Genomic DNA, 22,595 nt, shown 5'->3' with positions numbered 1-22,595 from the left:
GGAATATCTTTTTTGATGTTGACATCTCTACTGTACAGTATTTCAGTATACTCCTTCCATTTTTGTTTGATCTCCTCTAAATCAGATACTATCTGTCCATTGGCGTCCATTAGCATACCAATTTGAGGTGGGAACCACCTTCTGAGTTCAGAGAACTTTTGGAAGACTTTCCTTGTTTTTCCATGTCTGAGTTCTCACTTAAGGCACAAATGAGCAGGTTCAAATTATCCAACTATACATTATGCAAAGAGCTAGCTCTCTGGAGAAGGTTCTAATGCTGGGAAAAATGGGGGGAAAGAGAAGAAGAGGATGACCTACAGCAAGATGGATGGACTCAGTTACAGCAGCAATGGGGGCACTGTTGGGAGACCTGGTTGGGGACAGATTGTCATGGAGAAAATCTATCTATGTGACTTGATGGCGCATAATCAATCATTGTAATAATATATATCAATATGGGTGATACATATTTATATTTTGGATTATAGTTTTAGTCATGTAATATTTAAGATTTGTATTTGCTTTGTCAAACTACCCAAGAATATAGAAATATAGAAAATAAATTCGTAATCATCATCACCATCCCAAGGATATTACAGGTATTATTATTTCAGTTCCCTGAAACAACATTTGAACCCTTTCTAATTATGGATAGAGAAGCATAAACTCTTAAACGTGTTATTTAAAGATTCTGTACAGACCTCTGAGAATAGCAATGCATTTCTCTCTTGATGTGCATCAGAAAAGGTGTTTCATGCATTATACATACTTCCCATAACAAAAGTCTTTGTGGTGTGGGAGGAATATGAGACAAGTCTTCTCTTCTATTGGTACAAGTCTTCTTTGTAATGCGGTAAGCCAGCCAACAACATCAATAGAAAATCTGTTTTCAGATTTGTTTGCTCCCCTGCACACTACATTTCTCGGGTCTTAGTAGCTGGTAAATTTGCTCAGAAAAATGAAGGCACTTTGCTGCCAGTCTTAGAAAGGGATTGTGTGCAGGTGTGCGTATTCCCACATCCCATTAAATAAATTAAGTCCATGCCAAATGTCCATTCATTAGAATCCAGGTACTCAACTTGGCACCTAAGCGTGCTTTCTACCACTCTTTCGCATGCGCCAGAGTCTCTAAGAAAAGGTTTAGCTAGCATGCTGGAAAGCAAAGCCTCAGCCTCAAACATATTGTGTATCTCCAATCATGTCTTTGGGGCCCAAAAGCTTTCTTAAAATTAAAACACTAGATAGCTGCAGCCCAGATCTCTGTCTGCAAATCTTGGTGCATTGATTGGACAAAGCTTTGACCATCCAGTGCATTGAATCAGCATGTCAGATTGAATAGACAAATGAATTTGATGCATCAAATTGGATTAAATAACATGACAGGATCCATGCACAAAAAGACTGTTCTGTCCAGATCAAACTGGACTTCACCTTGATTCAATTTGTATAGTCAAGTTAATGCTTCCCAATTGAATATTTTAGATATTCAAGTTAATGCTTCCCAATTGAAATATTTTAGATATTCAAATCAATCTGGCCTCATTTGGCCTCATTTTCTAAATGAATTGAATCATATCTGATTTAAACAGGCCTAGTGACCCTTTAAAAAAAAACACTCTCTCGCTGAGATGGCCAAATTGATTTCTTTGATTAGAGTAAAGACAATATCTACGTTTATTGCTGACTGGGAACCCTTTATGAACTTTTTGCGGAAAACAAAATTAAGATTTATAGATTTGTTGATTAAACAGGATAGATTATAAAAAGAAGAGAGACATAACTTTAGAGAAAAGGGCACATTTATAATTGTACACCGTTGTAAAGAAGATTGGAAGCAACTTTATTTTTTCTCTCTCTCTTTTCTCTCTTTTCTCTCTTTTCTCTTTTACTTTTTTTTCCCTTTCTTGCACTTTTAGCTTTCTCTTTGATTTCTTTTTTTTTCTCCCCTTTCTTACTTTGTATTAGCTTGTATTAGTTTTTATCTTCTTTTTAAAGACTTTTAATAAAATTATTTTAAAAAACAACAACCCTTCAACAGGTCAGCTACAGTAATATTGAGCATCATCCGAGGCCAGATGAGGTCCATGCAAGCAAGCAGGAACACCATATTTCACCTGCCAAACATATTTTGTGACTGACTACATCTACCACAGCATCCATTTTATAAAAATACTTATGCTTTCAAAATTCCAAATCTGCCCACCAATCCCAAAGGCTAGGGATTCCTGCATTGGACCAACTCTGGAGCATCATGTTCAGTCTGATGATGTAATGGTATGTGGGAATGATCTTGGGAAACTGGGCAAAGAGGTGCTGCCAAGGGAACGGCCAGATAAGAGGCAGCTTAGCCCACAGCTGCTAGCGGGTGGGGCAAGAGGCTCAGAGGGACCCTCCCTAGTTTCTTGGGCTGTAAAGGAGACAGCGGGAGAACTATACTTTCAGACTTGCAAGATTCTGTTAATGCAGCCTCACAATGAAGTAGAATTAACTTATCTGACCATGTTTCTTGTCTGGTCTACCTAGTAAGGCTGACAGATCTCTCTCCTTTTCCTTTTCCTTTTCCTTTTCCTCCTTCCCATCTCCTCCTGCTCCTGTTCCTGCTCCTCCCCTATTCATTTTGACTTGGGTCACTTTTGTTTTCAACAATGACAGTAATCTTCAAAATAATAACAGACGTCTTCCTAATGTCCTGGATAACAATCCTGTCCCTTTCTATTCCTTCAGTTGTCTGAAATTTGGGGAGGATTGCTTGGCTACCTGCCACATTGCTTTTTCTTTTTTAATCCACTTTTTAAGAAGCCTTTGCTTTTTTTTTTCTTCCTCATGTGGCCCATGGAATCTTTTTGGGATGGCCCACTGCTCTTTTAGGTTTCTTCTCCCTGAAGACAACATTATTAGTGCCATCATTTATTATGAGGAAGTGGCACTTCCATTCGGCATGCACGAGACAGTTTGGATTCATCTTGATGAAGAGCACAGAAGCTGTGCCATTCTTGGCCGAGGCAAGGCAGGGACATGATTTGTCTCAACAAGATGTTGAGTGTCACTCTGCCTGCCTTGACAGGCCCTCGCAATTATCGATGTGCAAAACTCACTGTTCTGGGAATGGAATAGCCTTGTGCTCCCTGGCACATTCTTTTCCTTCCAGAGAAAAATGGAGGGTTAATTTTCCAAAGATTCCTCCCTTATTATTGTAGACATTTTGGCATCAAATTATAAGAACTTGTGAGTCCTTCAGTGTCTTGATTCTGAATCAAGCCAAGGGCAGCCCTCCAATCAGAAAGGAGAGGATGCTAGAGGAAAATATTTTTCTTTTTCATGTGTAGATCAGTGGGAGTACCTAGAGCTTCACAGCTCAAAATGACATTTGAAAAAGATACATGTAGTTAGCTAAAGAAAAATGATGGCCAATAATGAGACATTCTGTCTACCCAAAGACTGCACTGTTGAGAAAGACAGAGTGCAGGAAAAGCAGTGGGTGGCAATGGAGGCCTGGACTGTTCATTAATTATTACTTTCAGTTTGAATAATGCATTAATGATGGGATCAGCACTGCAAAAGTGAGGAAGAGGATGCTCCCAAATCCAACAAGATAGTTTTCCATCTGGATTAAATGGGAATTTGGAGTGGGGTGGCGGTGGGGGTGGCAATATGGTTTTATTTTTTGATGGAACAAATTACGTTTGAAAAGGGATCACAGCTTTTATTTTCTATGAAACCAGTTTCATCTTACAATTAATAAATAAAATGGCTGTCGAGCATGGACACAGGATTGCATTTACAGGACTATCAGAGAGCACATGACAAAGGTGGAGGTTAGCAAAGCCTCCTTAGTGTTCACTTCTATTATTTGAGCTTCACCATTCAAGGAGACCCACACTCACCCAAGCCTGTTGTTTTAAAAGAAAGGATGCTATCTCTTGTCTTCCTTGAGATGTTATAGATCCTCTATTACATACTGCATTTTAATGGCTATATTCACTGGGTGGGTAATGCTAGTTATAGTGAAGAATGTCAAAAATGGTTGCTCTGGGGGGCTATAGCCACCAAAATCATCCTTTTATCTGAAATCCATCTGGTTAGGTTGCCTTATGTCTATCCATTTATCCAGCCAAGGTCAGGGAAACAACAACAATTTTTTTTTTAAAAAAAAAGGGTACCATACAAAGAATCTATCACCCAGTCTAACCCAAGGCCTGGAGATACAACCAAGTCTTAAGGATTCATTGAAATAGAATCAGAGTGGATGAATGACATGTCTAGGATGATTCTTCCAAAAGGAGTGAAGGATGCTTGGACAAAAACAAAATTGGCTCTCATTTTATGTCAGATTAACATTTAAAGAGTGGTGTGCAAAATGTTTTCAGCTTGAATCATCTTGAAGTAGAAATGCCCTGTTTGGTGTCTGAAACTGTGGTCTAGTGTGTGAAATTCAGCTCTTCTGCATTTGAAACAGGCCATTGTCATCATTTTGGAAGTATTTTGATCTTGAACTGCTTCTGAAATGATTGAGAGAACCTGTTAAAACAACCCATTTGGAATGAAAACAGCTGTTTTGCACCTGGCAATTGCCTCAAATTCAAAATACTTTGCGTACCCCTATGGGAGGTCAGTGGGGACCACACCACAGAGGGCTGTGCATGGCCATGAGTCTTCAGCTTGTGAACTGAAGCCTAGATCACCTTCTTTAGATACTCAGGATGGTCTCTAGGTCAAGTTCTTTTGATAGTCAAGATGGACTATCTTGACTATCAAGAGTGGACTTCAGACCACTCTACTGTCCCAGCATATCTATTGTCCTGCTTTCTGGCCAGAAATGCACTCTCCTTAAAGAACTGGGCTGTAGTCATTCACCATTTCTCTTTTGTAAGAATGCCTAGCAGTCTATGTGTAGCTCAGAGGCATTCTTTAAAGTACAGAAATAGATGCATATCCAGAAAATATTTTTTAAAAACCCATTACCTTGTTTTGCAAATTTCTATGGAGGTTTTCAATTCCAACAATATTGTTGAAAAAGAAGCAATTGTCAGTTAAAAATGGGGGGTGGGTTTTCTGAAACACGAATTATACCTTTTAACTAATACCAAATTTTGGATGGCTTCCTCTAATGCAAATTCTCCTTCCTGGCCTCTTTTGGAATATTTGTATATAACACCTTCAGTTAATTGGATGGTTCAAAACAGAACGGATTTGCTACGTCTCCTGTCACGATCATGTCAATTTGAAAACTGTGGTATATTATTTTTAGAAAAATGTGTTTTGATCCTTTTTCTCATGCTAAATTGATCCCATGAGGTAATCCAGATCTCAACATTAATTTTAAAAAAATTATGGAAGATTTGGATGAATGCTGAGATCTTCACATTAGATCACCTTGTGGAGGAACATGTGTTTTTGTCATATTCTAGATGAGACCCAGTTTGGTCTAGTGATTAAGCCACTGGGCTAGGAGTGGGGAAATTTGAGTTCTAGTCCTGCCTTAGGCATGAAGCCAGTTGGGTGACTTGGGGCCAGTCTCTCCTTCTCAGCCCTAGGAAGAATGGCAAATCACTTCTGAAAATGCTGCCAAGAAAGTTGCACAGACTTGTCCATGTTGTCACCAGGAGCCTAACAGGTTAATATTTTTGGATTTGCACATTCTTTCAAACTACACACTTACTATCTGGAAATTGTCAGCTGGACAATAGAAATGGATTCTCCATGCCCTTATCACTGCCAAGAAATTAGTTCTTCCATATTTGAAAGACTATTTTATGGCCATTATCATTAATCATTTTCTGAGTTCCCACAATGCCCTGAATTATTAGCTAATATAATGAACTGGATTTGAACAGTACATTCAGCCACCAAAACAACCAAAAACCTAACCTTGGTTAAAACCCAATCAGATAAAGGTAGAGGGGTTTTTTGAGTCAAGTTCAGTTCCTGGTAATTACATGTAATAATACAGAAGTGATAAGCCATTACCTTGTTCCAGGATGTTTTTTCAACTTTACAATCTCTTCCCCAGCCCTGGAATTTCCTGATGGTCTCCCATCCAAGGACCAAAGAGATTTGATTTTGCTGAGCTTATTTGGGGGTCAGCTAAACTTGGTGAGGGGTTGACACCTGAAACAGGCCAAATTTAGCATATTGTACAAATGCAATCACTTGGTGGTTTACAGAACATGTTCTGTGAAGGTATCCAAAGAGAATATGGCTGAATGGATCAAGAAGGGAACATGATAAATAGGATTTGTCTTTGCCTGGACCGGCATCTCTCTCTTTTACAACACCTCCTACATCTTCACTATGTTTCGTTAAGGTTACCTACTTTCAGGTATCAGAGAAAGGCGATGGCGCAAGCTGGAGAGGAAAGAAGTTTACCGTCGCTGATCCACTCCGTGGTCCTCGTGTTCTTGTCAGTTTCCCCAGCATGATAAAGCCTGCTGTTGAAAGGATCTCTGATTTCCCGAGAAACTTTTCTCCTATTTTCTTGCAGTCGATATAGAGCCTGACCCAGCCATGGCTCACCGATACATGTACCTGCCCAACAGACAAAAATAGTTATGCTGAGTCTTGCCCCTGATTGCAGAGCATGCAATACAACCTGAAGACTTCTGAGCCCTGCAGAATTACACACCCTGCATTCTGGAAAGAATAGCAGCCACAAAAGAGTTGTAGCATCCTGATCTTAGATTACAGGTAAAAGATTGAGTTTCTGTTGAGTTAAGTTTAACACCTCAGGATTCCATCAGGATATCCATGTAGTTTTCTTGGACATCATGGTAGGGTTTTGCTATTGCCTTCTACCAGAATGTCGTTTCAACTTCCCATTGAATAGCATTGTTGTGGCAACATCATTCATTCATTCATTCATTCATTCATTCATTCATTCATTCATTCATTCATTCATTCATGAGAAGCTTTCAAGGCAATACACTTCATCTCTAAAAAAAAAGAAAAAAATCTTTAGAAGTCTGGATCGAGCAGCTACTCTGACACAATTAAGCATAGAAAATGTTTTAAAGTATGCATTCGACTGTTCTATGACATTTTTTGCCATGAGCCTTGGAATGTCTTATCTGATGTACATTTTAATATCTATTTATTAAATACAAATAAATACATACCACCATGTCTTTGGTAGGTGGGAGGCCATATAAATATGATTAACAAAGAAATTTAGACTGGATTATTGTATGTTTACACTTGGAATTTGCTCATTCCCTGGGGTGAACCTGATTCAGAAAGGCTTTTTGTAAATGCTTAGATGAATGGAAAAAAAAGTAATGGCTGGATTTCCAATGAAAACAGAGAAACAGTAGGAATGAAATAGATCATCCACCAAATACTCAGGAGAATAAAATGTTTTCAACTATCAAAGAAGGTGTGAGCTGAGTGATACTTGAGATGTGAAAAAAGAATACAACAGAAATGAAACAGAATAGAAGAGAGTAGAGTAGAGTAGAGTAGAGTAGAGTAGAACAGAACAGAACAGAACAGAAGAGTAGAGTAGAGTAGAGTAGAGTAGAGTAGAATAGAATAGAATAGAATAGAATAGAATAGAATAGAATAGAATAGAATAGAATAGAATAGAATAGAATAGAATAGAATAGAATAGAATAGAATAGAATAAAGCCTGCCCCAGTTCTGACAGTCTCTAGGTGGAGAACAACAAGCCACAAAAATAAAATAAAATAAAATAAAAATACAATTAAAATAGCAAAATAATGAAACTTTCTATGCTACTTTCTAGAACCAGAGGTATGTTGGCACAGCACTGATTCAACCTAGCCGCAGAATGTCAGGAGGGCTCTGGATCTTGCAGCTCTGGAATATAAGTTCCATGGATTAGGGCTACCACTGACAAAGCCTTTTTTCTGGTCCACATCCCATGTACTTCTCATGATGGGGGCTATCAACAGGCCCCCTCTAGATGTACAGATGGGACTCAGTTCTGGCAATTGGAACCAATGTTATTAGACTAGGCCAGTTTCAAATATATGAAACCAAACCATTGTCAACTTTTGTGTCTTTGTTATGCTACCTGCACAGTGCAGGCTACTGAAAAGAGACCAGGCCAAACAAAGAGCCTGAAGTTCTGCAAGTGAAGCCGCATCATGCAAACTGAGTTGTACAATGCGTGCTTAACATTATATACATGACATGGAGACAATTGTACCTAAATGATGGACTGAAGGGTCTTTAGTATCAGAGCTGCAAAAAGCTTCAGTAGCAGGGGTGTAAAAATAACCCTGGGACCTTTCAAAAATTCTGCCACTTGGAACCAAGATGACTAGAGTAGGAAGATCGAACTCAGTTTCAGAAGTCCCATTAGTGACATCGGTTTAACTTGTAAATCTCTTTTAGTATTTCCAACTGTAGGATTCTTTTTCTTTGCTAATTTTCTTTATCCTTCCACACATATTCTTGGATACACGGATGCATAAATTTATGTAGATTAGCACATAGATACAGGAAGGAATTTAGTCCTTCATTATGATGCTGGCACACATCCCCAAATTTATCAGATATGCGCATATAAACATGCCAGCAAATGTCCTAAGCAGATTTTTAGAATCATCGTTTTGAAAAATCAAAGTGAGGAGGAGGCAGCACAATTTTGTGTGAATATACTGTGTTTGTGAATATCTCTTTTTGGATAAGGACCTTGTGAAAGCTTCCATAGAATATCTTCTTCACTTCCTGATGATCAAAGGTGACTTCTTCTATATCAGCTTCATAGTCACGATGGAAATACATCAAGGTTTTCTTAATAGCTACAGTGGAAAAAAAGACAAATAAACTGGAGGGTTTTAAAGAATTCTGTATAGTGTCCTTCCTCAGCCTAATTTGTTAGGTTGATCTCACCATCATTAAGAACACGTACAGAGTGTAAAACAAGGGCACAAGACTGCTTTACAGAACTTTTACAGTGCAACCATCTTTTGCCACTGGCCATGCTGGATGGATGACAACAGCTGAAATCCAATCTGTTGCTGAGTCTTGGCAGAAGAAACAAAGAAACAAAATATAGCAAAACATAATTGTGAGAAATGAAAAATCCCAGCGAGTGTGACATCTCACATAATGGTCCATAGGAATCATATCTGCATGTGTGAACATGTCACAAATATGTACACCATCCATTCTGTACACTTTCTGGTTTGGCAGTCCCAGGCAGGAATACCACTGCCAAATGGAGATGAACTAAGTTCCACTTTATGTGGTGTGCAGTTGGCATTCATTTTGATAGGACCCATGGTATGCTGAGTGGATACATGGTAGGCAGCTATGCATGAAAAAGCTATGCACACAAGCCATCCCAGATCAATGTGTATTTGCATCTTACGGCTTTTGATGGGACTTTGGTGTGTCAGATTTCACTAGGGCGTTAGTCCCAAGTGAAGGCAGAATCAATGCTTCAAGTAAGGAAAAAAGTGTATCATCAGCCTTAGTGGCAGAGTGCTTTGGATACAGATGGTCCCAACTCCAGCCTTCAGCTTAAAAAGGAATTGATAGAAAAACCTTCTCCAGCTACAGCTCTGAAGAACGTCTCAAAATGAGACACCAGAGAACTGCTGATGGATTAAAACTAAGAATAAAACCCAATTAAAGTACAACACAGAATCAGGTTCTTCAAACAGCAGTGCTAAAAAGAATTAAGGAAAACCAAACCAACTGCCTTCATCAAATCAGGATCAGATTGATAATTTTGAAGAGGACATTCCACTACTGTGAGGTCTTAAGGGCTTCATTTGTAGGAGCAACTGAATCCCCTCCTGGAAGTTTATATCCCTACTTACGATCAAGAATGATGCTGAGAAGAGGTTGGAAATCCTCATCTGTTATCTGCAAGATGGCAAAGGCCTCCCGGGGACTTTCTGGCAGAAGGCGGATCAGGAAGGTGATGGTGTATTCAGCTGGAACTCCAAAAGGAAATACCTCACTGGGAAAACAACACAGAGATCCCTATATGAAATATGTTAAGGTGAAGATAGTAAGGTCATCACAGGGTTATAAAAAGTACAGGACCATCAATTTTATATATAAAATCATAGAGGTGGAAATGACTCCAGAGGTAATTTAGTCCAACCTCCTGCTCGGTGCAAGATGCAGTAGAACATCTCTGACAGAGGACCATCAAGCCTCCATTTGAAGTCCTCCAATGAAGAGGAACTTACCATTGTCTCCTATTACCTCTATAGGCAATTGTTAGTATTTAGATAGAAGGCCATTAGGTTGCTTCAATCCAATTCTGTATAATGGTCTTCTATCCAATGGTCTTCTACATGGTTGTTGGTTCTTATGGAAAGGTCAAATAAAACCATTATGGTCCCTCACATCCATAATGTCAGGGAAATGGGAGGAATGCAATCATCAGGAGTTGAGGTCAACCTGAGGGCATATTTACTTTTTAGATTGAAATCACAGTTTGAACGAGTTGCAAGAGGCCTTTGAGTCCAACTCCTTGCTCAGTGCATAAATTCAAATTGAAGCATCCCAGGCAGGGGAGCCCCACCGCCTCTATGGGCAATGGATGGGAGAGTATCAAGAACTCCTTGGTTGTTGGCTAGTCCCAGAAATTGGGGGGAAAAAAACATGCTGGAAGAAGGCCACGGCACTTCACTTCCATAATGCTGCCAAGAAACAACATAGATGTGGTCATCAGGAGTCAAGCTCAATTTGATGGCATCTTTATCTTTTTAAAAGGAATCATAATATGACTTCCTCTTGAGGTCATTAGGTACAACCCCCTGTTCAATGCAGAAATGCAAATTAAATGATCCAAGGCAGGTGGCTGTCCACCATTTGCTTGAACACATCTGTGATGGAGCCTACCACCTCTCTGGGTCATTGGTTCCATTGTCAAATTGAGCTTATGGTTAGGAACTTCAGTTTTTAGCACAGTGGCAACTGATATTTCCTTTCTGGTTTCTCACTTCCACATATACACTTTGGGGTCTGCAACCTTAGCTTTCTTGCTAGTTGGAAATTACAAAACTGGGCTGGATATCCAAATAAGGTGGCTAAGGAAAAGGGAGCCTGCTATCTAGAACTTTCATAATACAGTTGTTGCTAGTTTTTACTTAATATAAATTTACTGGTGTCAGTAAGAATGAAAACTAGCATATAATCAGAAGTTCACCTCAAATGCTACTTGAATAGGAAGAAATGCAATAAATATCTTCTTTGATGTTTTTAATAATTGATCTGAATGTATAGTAATGCATACTAATTTAAATTTTGCTCCTGTATGCTAGCTGGCATGGAAAATAATATATTTGAAAGTATACGACAGCTGGTGCATTTGATAGCTGGTGCAGTCTTGTGGTTAAGAAACAGAGCTATCAAACAATCCCTTGATAGAATTTCACCCTTTCCATCCACATAGCAATTTTAGTCAAGTCATTCTGATGAATTTAGGTATGTAAGGATAATGATAGTGGCCTATGTTGCAAGGGTTCTAAAAGAGAACATGTGAAGTGAGCTGATGCAAATGTAAAGGGTTAAAGAAGTGAGCTTCTGGCAGGTTGAAAAAAAATCATGAAATGCCAAAACAACACTCAAATGAAAATGTCAAAGGCAAATTCCATGTCTGAAATACCACATTGAAAATTGGTATGATAACATAAAAGTGGCTTATCTTAATTGCAGTGACCTTTCTGTTTGGATATGGGTCACAATGCACTAGCATTGAAGAAATGGCTTATGTAGCTTTTAGGTTCACTCCTCAACCTGGCATCATCCAGTTGGGTGGTGCTGACTAAACCTCTCAGAATTCCAAGCCACATTGACCTTTGAACATTAGGAGCAGTAGTCCCAATCCCATTGAGCTGGCTTACACCATACTCCATTCATGGTGACCACCTAATGCAGATACATTGTTGGACTCCAGGATCTGAAGCTTATCTAGTCTACCACATCCTTTGTAAGCCCTGTCAATTGGAGGAGACAGAGAGCTTGAATGAGGATTTAATCCTCAGAGCTCTTGCCCATCCTTAGGCGTTAAACAACCATGAATATTACGGATGCTTGAGGATTCAGTTTTGAAAAACTTCAGTAGAACTGAACTAACCTGTACATCTAAGACATGGGTGAAATTAAGGCATTAGTTCTCTACAACTTTGGCATTGAGTACTTTGGTACTTTTATGCATTATTATTGCTTTCAATGACATGTTTATCTTATCCAGAGGCATTGATCTGAAGGAGTGATGGATCCTGATAGAAATGAAGCTGGTGAGAGAGGAACCTGAGAGAACTGCTATATAAACAGATCCAGCTGACATCTTCAACCAGGAAGAGATTGGCCAAAGATCTGTTGACTCATAAATGTAGGAGGAAAAAACTGAGGAGCTGAACCATGGAGCATAGACCTATATAAAGGCTTTTATTGCCATCTCCAGGAGACCAGTCCTCCATCAAAACTGGCTTCATTCTTGTCTGGAGTAAAATGTCTACTCTAGCTGAATTGTGTCCAAACGTTTAGTGCTGAGTAAGTCAATTCCAGAATCAAGAATCAAGAGTTGAGAGTCTGGGGGAAAAAAAGAACCACTAGATTTACAGTTGTTGGGCTGAAGCACGACAAGTCTCTTGTTTGATTAATCCAACTTTCCCCTGAGCCATTGGACTACAACATCCATAATTCCTAACCAACATTTTTTCTGAAGGGTTAGGGTCAGTTTGGGAAAGGCCAGTTATTTTTTGATCAAACAAACCCACATATTACTGCCTTGGCCTCACCATCGTACTGATTGCTCCTTTTTAATGCCCATATCATCACAAGCTAAAGAGGTGATATTCATGATTTTTTTCCTCTTTGGAATGATATTCAAATGCCCTTAAAACTTGGCCAGGGAATGTTTTCCTATTTGTTTGTTTTACATTTCCACACGTTCTGACTGTTAGAAGAAAATAATCTGTATCTCTGAACATTTTAACAAAGGGGCACTCTGGGGAATCTCACTATTCGATATGAAGAAGCTTGGCTTCTTTCAACAAGATTACAATTATCCCTATGTTTCAGCAATTAAACTTAAAAAGGAAGTTACAACTGCTTCACAATAAGCCAGCCTGTCTCAATTTGCTAAGTTGTTAGCTATAATAGAATCAAATGGCATACATGCTGAATTATTATGAAACTCGTATTACAAAGAGGACTGAGGACCTATTCAGCACACAAAGTCGTATTCCCAATTAGCGGAAATCTATCCATCTGCGATGCAACTTGGAGGAAAGCATATCCATTAAAAAGACAGGAATGAAGATGGATGCATGCATGCATGCAGGGATGCGTGAATGGATGACAGCTGCAACTTTGTGACTGAAGCCACACCCTCTTTTTACTGGCATGGGTTTTGTGCATTGTGTTAGTATGCTTTAGAGCTGGATCTGCAACTTGCTTGTACCCATGGGCTGCCTTTAAAAAAAAAAATGGTTTATTTTTTTCAATGGCATTTTTTTGTTGTTGTTGTTCTGGCAGCATGGTGGATGAAATGGGACCTTAATCTTGCAAATTCTTAGGCATCTGTTTCTCCTTTTCGCTCTCAAAGGGAAGAATCTGACTAAATTGGGGGACTTTGGGAGATTTTAAGGGATCAAATTGGTGCCTTAAGCCTCTGGAAGACTCAAGGTAGCCATGGTGCCCTTTTGAAACACCCCAGGATCCTCCCCAAAACAAAAAAGGGCTAGCAATTGTAATCCCACCCATGCCAGGGATGCTCTGAAGGCAACCAACAATGTTCTGTGGGCCACCTGTAGTCCATTGGCTATGGGTTGGTCACCTCTGTCCATGGCAAAGCAATGGATCTCCAACTGTAACTTCCAAAAAGCAAGGTCTTGTTAAAATTTAAGTGTCTCATTAGAAAATTATACCCAGCAGATCATTGCTGGCATTGCCTCTCTTTGGATGCTTAACAGTGGCATTTGCAGGATCTCACTGCTTCCATCAGAATGGCAAAAGTGGCATTGGGCTCCAAGCTCCATCACTTTGGTTCATGCCTGCAACATCATGACCCACCCACATAGAGAAAAGGGGTGGGGGTGCAAGGCTGTTTTTGTCCATTGGATTATGTTTGCTCCTCTGGCAGGTGCTGCTGGTCTCGATGGTGCAGGGAACAGAGGTCATGAATACACCTACTAAATGCCTGCAGTCCCCCTAACCTGACCATCTCTAAAAATGTTTGCTGGATGTTTAATGTGATGGAAATGGAAAATGGCAAAATGCATGAGAAGTAAGAAAGCATATTGGCATGCCTCAGGCCTCTAGATTTCTTATCATTCCAGAGAATTCTGTAAGCAAGTGGAGGAATTTTCCCCAAGGAGAGTTAAGAAACAAAAATGTCTTCTGATGAACGTTGGTTGAACTTTAGAATACAGGTAGTCCCCAGTTTAAGAACGAGTTCTGTTCCTTAAGTTGAATTTGAATGTAAGCTGGAACAATATGATTGTATAATGCTGTATAAGTAGTATTGTGTAATGAACTTGAACCATTGTGTATTTAATTTGAATTTGCTGCAATGGACTCTGTTCTTAACTATGTATCTTCTGTAACCCAGGCATTCATAACCTGGGGACTATCTGTAATCCATCTGAGGGTTGTTAAGTGTCCATATTGCCCACCCATGAACTTTGCTTCATGTTGCAGAAGACTTGAAATGAGGATTGCTCAGGTCCTATTTGATATCCTTGTAGCCTAAAGTCGTAGCTTTATCATCATCATCCAACTTGGAGAAACCCTTGGAATAACCTCTATCTCCCCACCCTTAAAGAAGCCTGAGACTATAAAATCAGGCAAGGGCTCTGGCTCCTTCAAAGCAGATGGAGATGGTCACTATATGGATTGTAGCTGCTTAACGAAACTTTGAATGGTTCTGGAGTGTTGGTGAGAAGACATCCTCTATATACCCCTTCTATATACCCCAGTAGAAGAACTCCACATCCTTCTATCGTCCTAATACAACAGAGAGACTGTTAGGCAACAGGACTCATTTGGAGCTATCCAAGGTCTTGTCCCTTACTGTGCTTTGCTTGACCTTCTGCTGTCCTCACTTTCATTGTGGGTATGTTGGGCCAACACAGCCTGTTGGGTTAATGAATGGTTCTGTGAATTCTGTAAACTCCTCACCCCCAATGGGCTAATTTGATAAGCACATTAAACATGTGGTAATGCAACCACATAGTATAATGCTTATGGAAAGGTCAGCAATTTATAGTCATGCTTCCTTATCTATTTTCTCATGTTACCTTGTTTTCCGGGTTAGTTGAATATCTCTGTAGACGGTATAGGTGTGAGTTCCCAAGAAGATGTACGGTTCCATAGCAACCCCCTTGATGGAGGCATACTCCTTTTCCATCAACCCAAATGCCTCCATCATGTCAAAACCTGTGAAAAGTAGACCATACCAATGATGCAAACATTGTAAGTGCAACTGGGGGAGTGAGATTTTAGGGGGTTGTACCCATTTTCATAGGATGAAGCAGAAATCTAATGATTCATCTGATAACCACTTAAAGGGCCATTGACAAAGAATGCACTTGATCATTCAACTGGATTTCTCTGACTCTATAGATGACAAGCAAAATGTCTCATCTGCAATAGAAGTAGCATTTCTCAAGAGAAGAAAGAATAAGATTGAACTCAGAGTTTAACTGTGGGTCCACAGAACATCCTACACCTTAGCAAAATGTATCAGGAGATTGTGTGAGTCAGCCATAAAGTTTCTTACAATTAAATTGCATCAGATCACATACTGTAATGAAGAAGAAAATGTAAAGGTTGGTTGCCCTTCTGCCCCATTTTTATACACCATCTGCCTCCTTCTCTTTTTAAATTGCTAAGCCAGATTGACTTGAACACTTTGGTGAATGCATATTCTTCCAAGAAAAAAAGGAAAATGCATCTCTAAGCCAGTGGAACATCTTCTCTAACACATGACTCACTTTCTAAAGCCTTCAATACAAACAGACTTTACAATCAACAAATCCTCCTCCCATTTCATCTTCTCCTTTGTTTGCCTATCTGAATTTATGGAAAAGCTGAAGCTGGGGCTGGGGAAGAAGGAAGGAACAATAGCAAAGTAGGCATGTTTAAAAATGTTTCAATCAATATTCTTCATCTGCCAGATTTATCTCTGCATCATCTCTATAGCTTTGTTTCTGATGATTATCCTGAAGACTAAATATATCAAAAGAGGAATATCCTATTTCTGAAGAATTTAAATGCTGGCTGGATTCAATTTAGTAGAAGTCACCAGCCATGAAATCTCCTCATCTCAATTTAATTTGAGCCAAATTATAATAATAGTATGCAAAAATAAGTGAGGCTCCGTACATGAAAAATTTGGCTGGTGTCAAGAAGGGTTTAAAAGGGGTGCAATTGTTGCAACAGGCAATTCTGCTTCTGGAAGACTTTGTGTGTGTGTTTTTTTCCTTTCCACTCAAAGGGAAAAGGAAAAAAAAGATAAAGGCATATTCACCAGTATAATGTTTCTTTGGATTTCCTGGCAGGTTGACATGCTCAATCAGAGGTCAGGGCAGTGACTGCTCCAAGTTTTTTTTAACCAGATATTTTGGTGCAATCAAAGAGTTTTAAGGAGTGAAAACAATTCCTCGAAGCATCTTCAGAGTCCTGCTGGAAGCTCCAATTATCTGTGACATTTTTGTAAAAAAATATAACCACTTCTCCTTGTGAAGAAGTTTATGACATAGAATCAACTGCAAGTGGACAAAGCTAATTGAGAGCGAGGATAGCAGTTCTGGAATAGGCTTTACTCTGACTCTGAAGCAGCTTTGTGGTCCTCATCTACATTGTCATGTTGCACAGTTTGATTGACAATGCTATCTTGTGGCTGTGCCAGGAAATAGAAAGGATTCTCAGGCATATTTCTCAGATAATTCCTGTTTATGGGAAATTCAGGTGGTGAGCATCAAAACTGAGCAACGCAGAAACGAAAAGAACATACATTCATGTTCAGAGGAAGCCCAAAGTCTGCAGGAATGGAAAAAATAAAATCATAGCCCTCTCCTATTTATTTGGGGGTATGGGGATCCCCCAAAATCTCCCCTCGTTGCTTTTCAAAATATTTGAAACATAAACAGGTGGGCACATACATATAAGAGGAAGAATGGTCAGCCTATAATTGCTAGTCCATGTCAAATATATGAAACTGAACAGGTTTTTGGCAGAATTTGGAGTTCTTTTGGAAGATCCTTGTTTTTCCATATCCAATTCCATGATCAATATCTATACAGATATTGTGGTGGTACTGCTCCTTGTCTCTTCTAACAGCTCTCTGAAATTCTCTGTTAAGTTCCTTCTAGAGATCTTTGTTTTTTCTGGCTTTTGCTTCTCTTCTCTTCTTGGCAATTTCTACCATTTGTTCTGACATCCAGTTTGCTTTCTTGTCTTTTTTGATCTTTGGCAACCTCTTTTCACATTCATCCTTGCAACTTCTTTGATTTAATAATGTATTTCCTCTGGTTCCTGATGTTCTCCTTGAAAATGGGGGTTGGCTTTCTTCCTTTTTAGTTTAACTTGGAACTTGCACATGAGTAGTTCATGATCTGTCCACTGTTAGACCCCAGCCATATCTTGCTGTTATAACTGAGTTCTTCTATCTCCTTGCACTAACTATATAGTCAGTTTGATTTCTGTGTGCTCCAACTAGTGTTGACCATCTGTACTGGTGTCATTCTGGTTGTTTGAAGAATGAGTTAGCAATGAGGACATCACTGAATTGTTAGAAACTGATAACACATTCTTCTGCTTCATTTCTGTTAGCTAGGCCATGTAATTCAACTATATTTTCCTCCTTATTGTTTCCATCTTTGGCATTCCAGTCTCCAACCACAAGTGGCACATCTTGCTGGTATGGTCTATCGATTTCAGATTGAACTTGACCATAAACTTTATCAACCTCTCTTCTCCTGCATCAGTGATTGGAGCATAAATTTGGATAACCATCATATTAAAGGGTTGTCCATTAATTTTAATTGATATTATTGAGTCATTGATTGCATTGTAGCCAAGTACTGCCTTTGCTATATCCATCCTGACTAGAAAAGCAATATGTCTCCTTTTTTTGTGTTCGGAGCAGTATGATATTCTGACTGACAGGCTCCAATTCCAGTCCATTTCAGTTAGTTGATACCTAAGATGTTGATGCATGCTTCTTCATCTGATCTTTCGCTATGCTGAGCTTTCCCAGGTTCATGCTTCTATGTTCCATGTTCCCACTGAAATTCTGCTTGGCAGCTTCTGTTTTTCTTTTCCTACATGGCAACCAGATGTGTGGAAGGCTTTAATCTAATTGTATCATAAATACCATTAATATTCCAAAACATCCTCAGCTGTACCTCACTCGCATGTTTGAGTACCATCTGGCCTGAGGGGCCCATTATTCAGCACTATATTGTCAATCACTTGGTCTTGTCTATCCATGTGGTTTTCTTGATAAAGCACAGGAGTGGCTTACCATTGTCTTCTTCTGCGCAGTATGAAATGATGCTTTTGCCAATGTCACTAAAGTGATCTTCCATCTCCAGCATCTTCCTATATTGCTGTTTCTCTATATACGTGCCTGCTTGCTTTAGCTGGGCATCTGGGATGACCTTCATGCCTCAGGTGACTCTGCTAGAATTATATATAGTACTCTTGGCATAGACCCTATTGTTATTGCTCACCCCTCCGAGGAACACACACACACACACACACACACACACCATGATGAGGCAGCATAGCAGGACTTTGGGGTGAGATACAAAAATTGCTTTGGATGTATTGAGCTTCCTCCAGTTCTAAAACATATAAAGCTTGCCAAATTCCCAACTAGTCTACTTATTCAGACACTCCATTAACTATGAATGCTCTCTTTGATGTTTAATGTCTATAGCATCTAGATCTTTGAGGGAGCAAACAGGAAGATGTTATTCTTCTTCATAATCCAAGAAGATGTTGTAAGACCTACCTTGTACGGAGCCATCCATAGAGTGAAGTGAAGGGCAGCCTGCAGAAAGATAGGGAATAGTGAAGGGGAAAGAGAGAGGAAAACAATCAACGAATGTTGGAAATTTGCAGAGAAGAGCGATCTGCAGTAAAAGAATATTTCACAAGGAACAAAGGGCCAGCCTGGCTTTAGAATTAGAGTGGTTCCCTATAACCTAGTATAAACCTCACTGTTTATGGCCAAACTGATGTAGCTTTTCTCAAGTAGAGACTACCCCCTTATATATGTATAGGAGAAAAATGCAATCTTCAGTGCTGATCAGGAGTCTCCAGAAAATAGGTCTTCCTTATATGTACAGTGACCCTACTTTCCTGGAAAAAAATAAAGGACAAAACTGAAAAAGGGGCAAATCTGAAAGAGGTTCATAAGGATAAAAAAAATTAATTGTTTATATTTATAACTTTGCTTTACAAAGGCAAATTCAAGAGCAAAAGCAAGAAAATCGTTACAAAAAAGCATTGTCTAATAGAAATATCTAAATTCAAACAGTACGTGTAAATTTATTTTAAAAAGACAATTCAATTTCCATATTTTTCACATGAATCTGGAAGACTGTGGATAAACTGGTACCATTTGTACGGTAAAAGTTAAATGGCTAAAAGTGCATTTTTGAAAAATAAATACATTTAAAGGACAGCTTTCTGAAATAAAGGTCTGTCCTTTATAATAAAGGATATATAGTCACTGTACTTATATGACCACTGAAGGATAACTGTTTTAACCTGCCAAAATGTTGAGTTTGTTTTATATAGCCTGACTTCTTAATTAATTAATGTGCGTATTTATTTTTTAACTGTTTGTGGGTTTTACTCTAATTGTGAGCCACCCAGAGTCACCCACTGGGGGAGATGGGTGGCATACAAATTGAATGAATGAATGAATGAATGAATGAATGAATGAATGAATGAATGAATGAATGAATGAAATTCTTCATTTCAGCAACCCTGGGGGCCTCTCAAGGCCCTGGAAATTTCCAGTTTGAACTTCAAGAAGACCAGCAGGACTTACTTCAAGTACAGAAGATAATCTATGTGCAAGAATGCCAGAGTTTTAAAAAGTAGACTATTGTGGTGTCTGTACATGGAGTTAAGTGCTCCTTGTTGGCTGGTTTAACTAAACATTGTAGAAGTCCTGTTGTATTCAGTATCAAATAATTGTGGTGGTCCATTCACATGTTTAGATCATTTTTTACACATATATATCTATCCCTACTTACCTCTTCCTCAAACTTTATTTGCCTCCAAAGTGGTGTTTCTCAACCTCAGCAACTTTAAGATGTGTGGACTTCAACTCCCAGAATGCCCCACCCAGCATGTTGAGGAAAAGAAAAGGAGAGGTCTAACCTTTGCTATTTTGTTTCTATTACTTCCTTCATCATACACGTTCCTCATACCACCTTCTTTGTTTGTCCACATATTCTGATTTTGGGGGGGGGGGGGACCAAATTACAGCTGCCACGGCAAATGTTATATGTTTGCTTAGTTTCTTGGCTGTTCATTTCTCATTTCTAATTGCCTCTGCGTTTATTAGATTCCCCACTGCAGAATACAGCTTTCACCATGAAGCCAAGTCATTGTTTACCCACAAAGAAATTCCAGCCACCACAAAGACTCCATGAGTAATTGTTCTGGCATATTCTATTAATTATAGTGGCGAAGAGGAAAAAGCACTTCCCCTTTGTCCTTTTTAATGCCTGTTCTGTCAAATCCATTGTGGAAAGTAAAGTGAGTGGTTTAGCGTAAAAACACAACCATTTCAACCCCTCCCTCTGATGGGACCCTCCCCCTTTCATTGTTTTACACATTCTTTGAGGGACCGAATACCTGGGAAAAGTCATTGGTACCAACCAGACATTAGAAAGGAAGAATTAAAGGCGCTTTGGTGAATAGCTCTCATTTGAATAGGCTGAACCCAAAAAGTTGCCTTCAGAAACCAAAGCCTTGTGTTTAATTGCTGCTCTATCAGCCCCAGCCTAACATAAAATTGATGTTTTATGTGTTTATGTTTATATATATTTATGTTTTTAATGTTCGGTGTGAGTCGCCCAGAGTTCCCCCATTGGGGGGAGATGGGTGGGTGAGAAATTCAATAAATAAATAAGTAAATAAATAAATAATAATAACACAACAACAGAGCTATGCCCAAAGGCGAGAAAATGTGGTATTTTATTTGAAAGTCAGAGACACCCCTGGCAAAAAGCAAAGATGCTCAAGAGGTTGTCTTAGCTTGTAAAATCCACTTTGAGCATCTGCTTCAAGCCTATTATCATTGCTGTTGTTTTACAAGAGTATTTAATTTCTTTCAATCTATCAGTGAACATAGAATCATAGAATTGGGAGGTATCTCAGAGGTCATTTAGTCCAACTCCTTGTTCAATGCATGGCCCATTAGAGCATCTCTGACAGGTCACCTTCCCTAACTTCTAGTTTGAGGTCTCCACCAGGGAAGGAGAATGCAATGAAGACTTCCCATGAATGAGACGGAATAGCTTCCTGAGGCAGTCTGTTCCACTGGCTGACAGTTTCTACAGGGAGCGTGCAATGATGATCCTTGTAGTCCATTGCAATGTCACCATTCTATGGTTCTCTCTCCAAAACATCATCATTTACATCCTGACCAAGGCAAGAGAGGGCAGGACTTGATGTAATTGGCTTAAATCGCAGGATGGTAGGTTTTAAAACAAATTTTAACAAGATTTGTAACTTAGCTTGAGATATGATTCAAGGTTTTGCACCATATAGAGAAGAGAAAACTGATGGGATATGCTGGATCCCACAATATCTCTAAGGGGCTCTCGTTCCAAGGCTTCGTAGCTTTCCTCTCTTCACTATAGACAGGCATAATTTATTATCTGTCGATAAAGTTTTAGAATGTTTTGAAAGAGCGTGGTATCCTGAAGTGTACAGGGGGTTGGACTTACTAACCTCTTAGGGCCTTTCCAACTGTAAGATTCTATGATTCAAAGAGGATATTATTCAAAGAGAGGGAGGAAAATAAAAATCTGGGTAAAAAGGGCTGAGAGCATTAGACTCCCCTTGTTTCTGCAGAAAAAATGAAGTGTCCAAACTCTCAGAAGAGTACCTTGAGAGTTATGATCTACTCAGGAGAAGACTACAGGTAGCCCCTGGGTTAAGAATGCCCAGTTTACAGATGTTCCATGGTTAAGAACGGAGCTTAATGTAGCAAAATTTGAGTTAAGTACACAATGGTTCGAGTTCATTACACAATACTACTTATACAGTATTATACAATAATACTGTTCCAGCTTACATACAAATTCGACTTAAGGACAGACCTTGGAATGGAACTTGTTCTTACTGGGAACCCCCTGCATTGACTCCTGAATAGCACAGTTTTGTTTTGTTTTTTAATCCATTTGATCATGTCTGATTCTTGGAGACTGCCTGGACAAGTCCCTGCAGTTTTCTTGGCAAGGTTTTTCAGAAGTGGTTTGCCATTGCCTCCTTCCTAGGGCTGAGAGAAAGTGACTGGTGGGACTAGAACTCAGTCTCCCAGCTCTCGAATAGCACAGTAGTTGTAATCAAATTTGATGCATGCCTACTGCATCTGGGTAAAGGCAAGAACTTCCAATATAAAAGCCTCT

General features: G+C 39.2%; 1 protein-coding gene across 3 annotated transcripts in view; it reads right to left on the bottom strand.

The window, feature by feature from the left end:
- Positions 1 to 22,595, bottom strand: part of COL20A1 (collagen type XX alpha 1 chain) — a 119,085-nt gene that overhangs the window by 39,153 nt on the left and 57,337 nt on the right. For all 3 annotated transcript variants that reach the window (XM_088153875.1, XM_088153876.1, XM_025163110.2), the window contains exons 22-26: positions 18,953 to 18,991; positions 15,231 to 15,369; positions 9,789 to 9,931; positions 8,653 to 8,762; positions 6,367 to 6,525 (exon numbers count right to left, since the gene is read on the bottom strand). In XM_088153875.1, coding sequence (XP_088010001.1) covers positions 6,367 to 6,525; positions 8,653 to 8,762; positions 9,789 to 9,931; positions 15,231 to 15,369; positions 18,953 to 18,991 — 590 coding nt within the window. The remainder of the gene's footprint in view (positions 1 to 6,366; positions 6,526 to 8,652; positions 8,763 to 9,788; positions 9,932 to 15,230; positions 15,370 to 18,952; positions 18,992 to 22,595) is intronic.

This window comes from Python bivittatus, unplaced genomic scaffold, assembly GCF_059951505.1.
Source record: "Python bivittatus isolate LINGU-HERP-01145 unplaced genomic scaffold, Pbiv_v1 ctg000700_np1212, whole genome shotgun sequence".
NCBI classification, from domain to species: domain Eukaryota; kingdom Metazoa; phylum Chordata; class Lepidosauria; order Squamata; family Pythonidae; genus Python; species Python bivittatus.
Note: the sequence above shows the minus strand (reverse complement) of the source record. Positions and strands in the feature narration are given on the sequence as shown.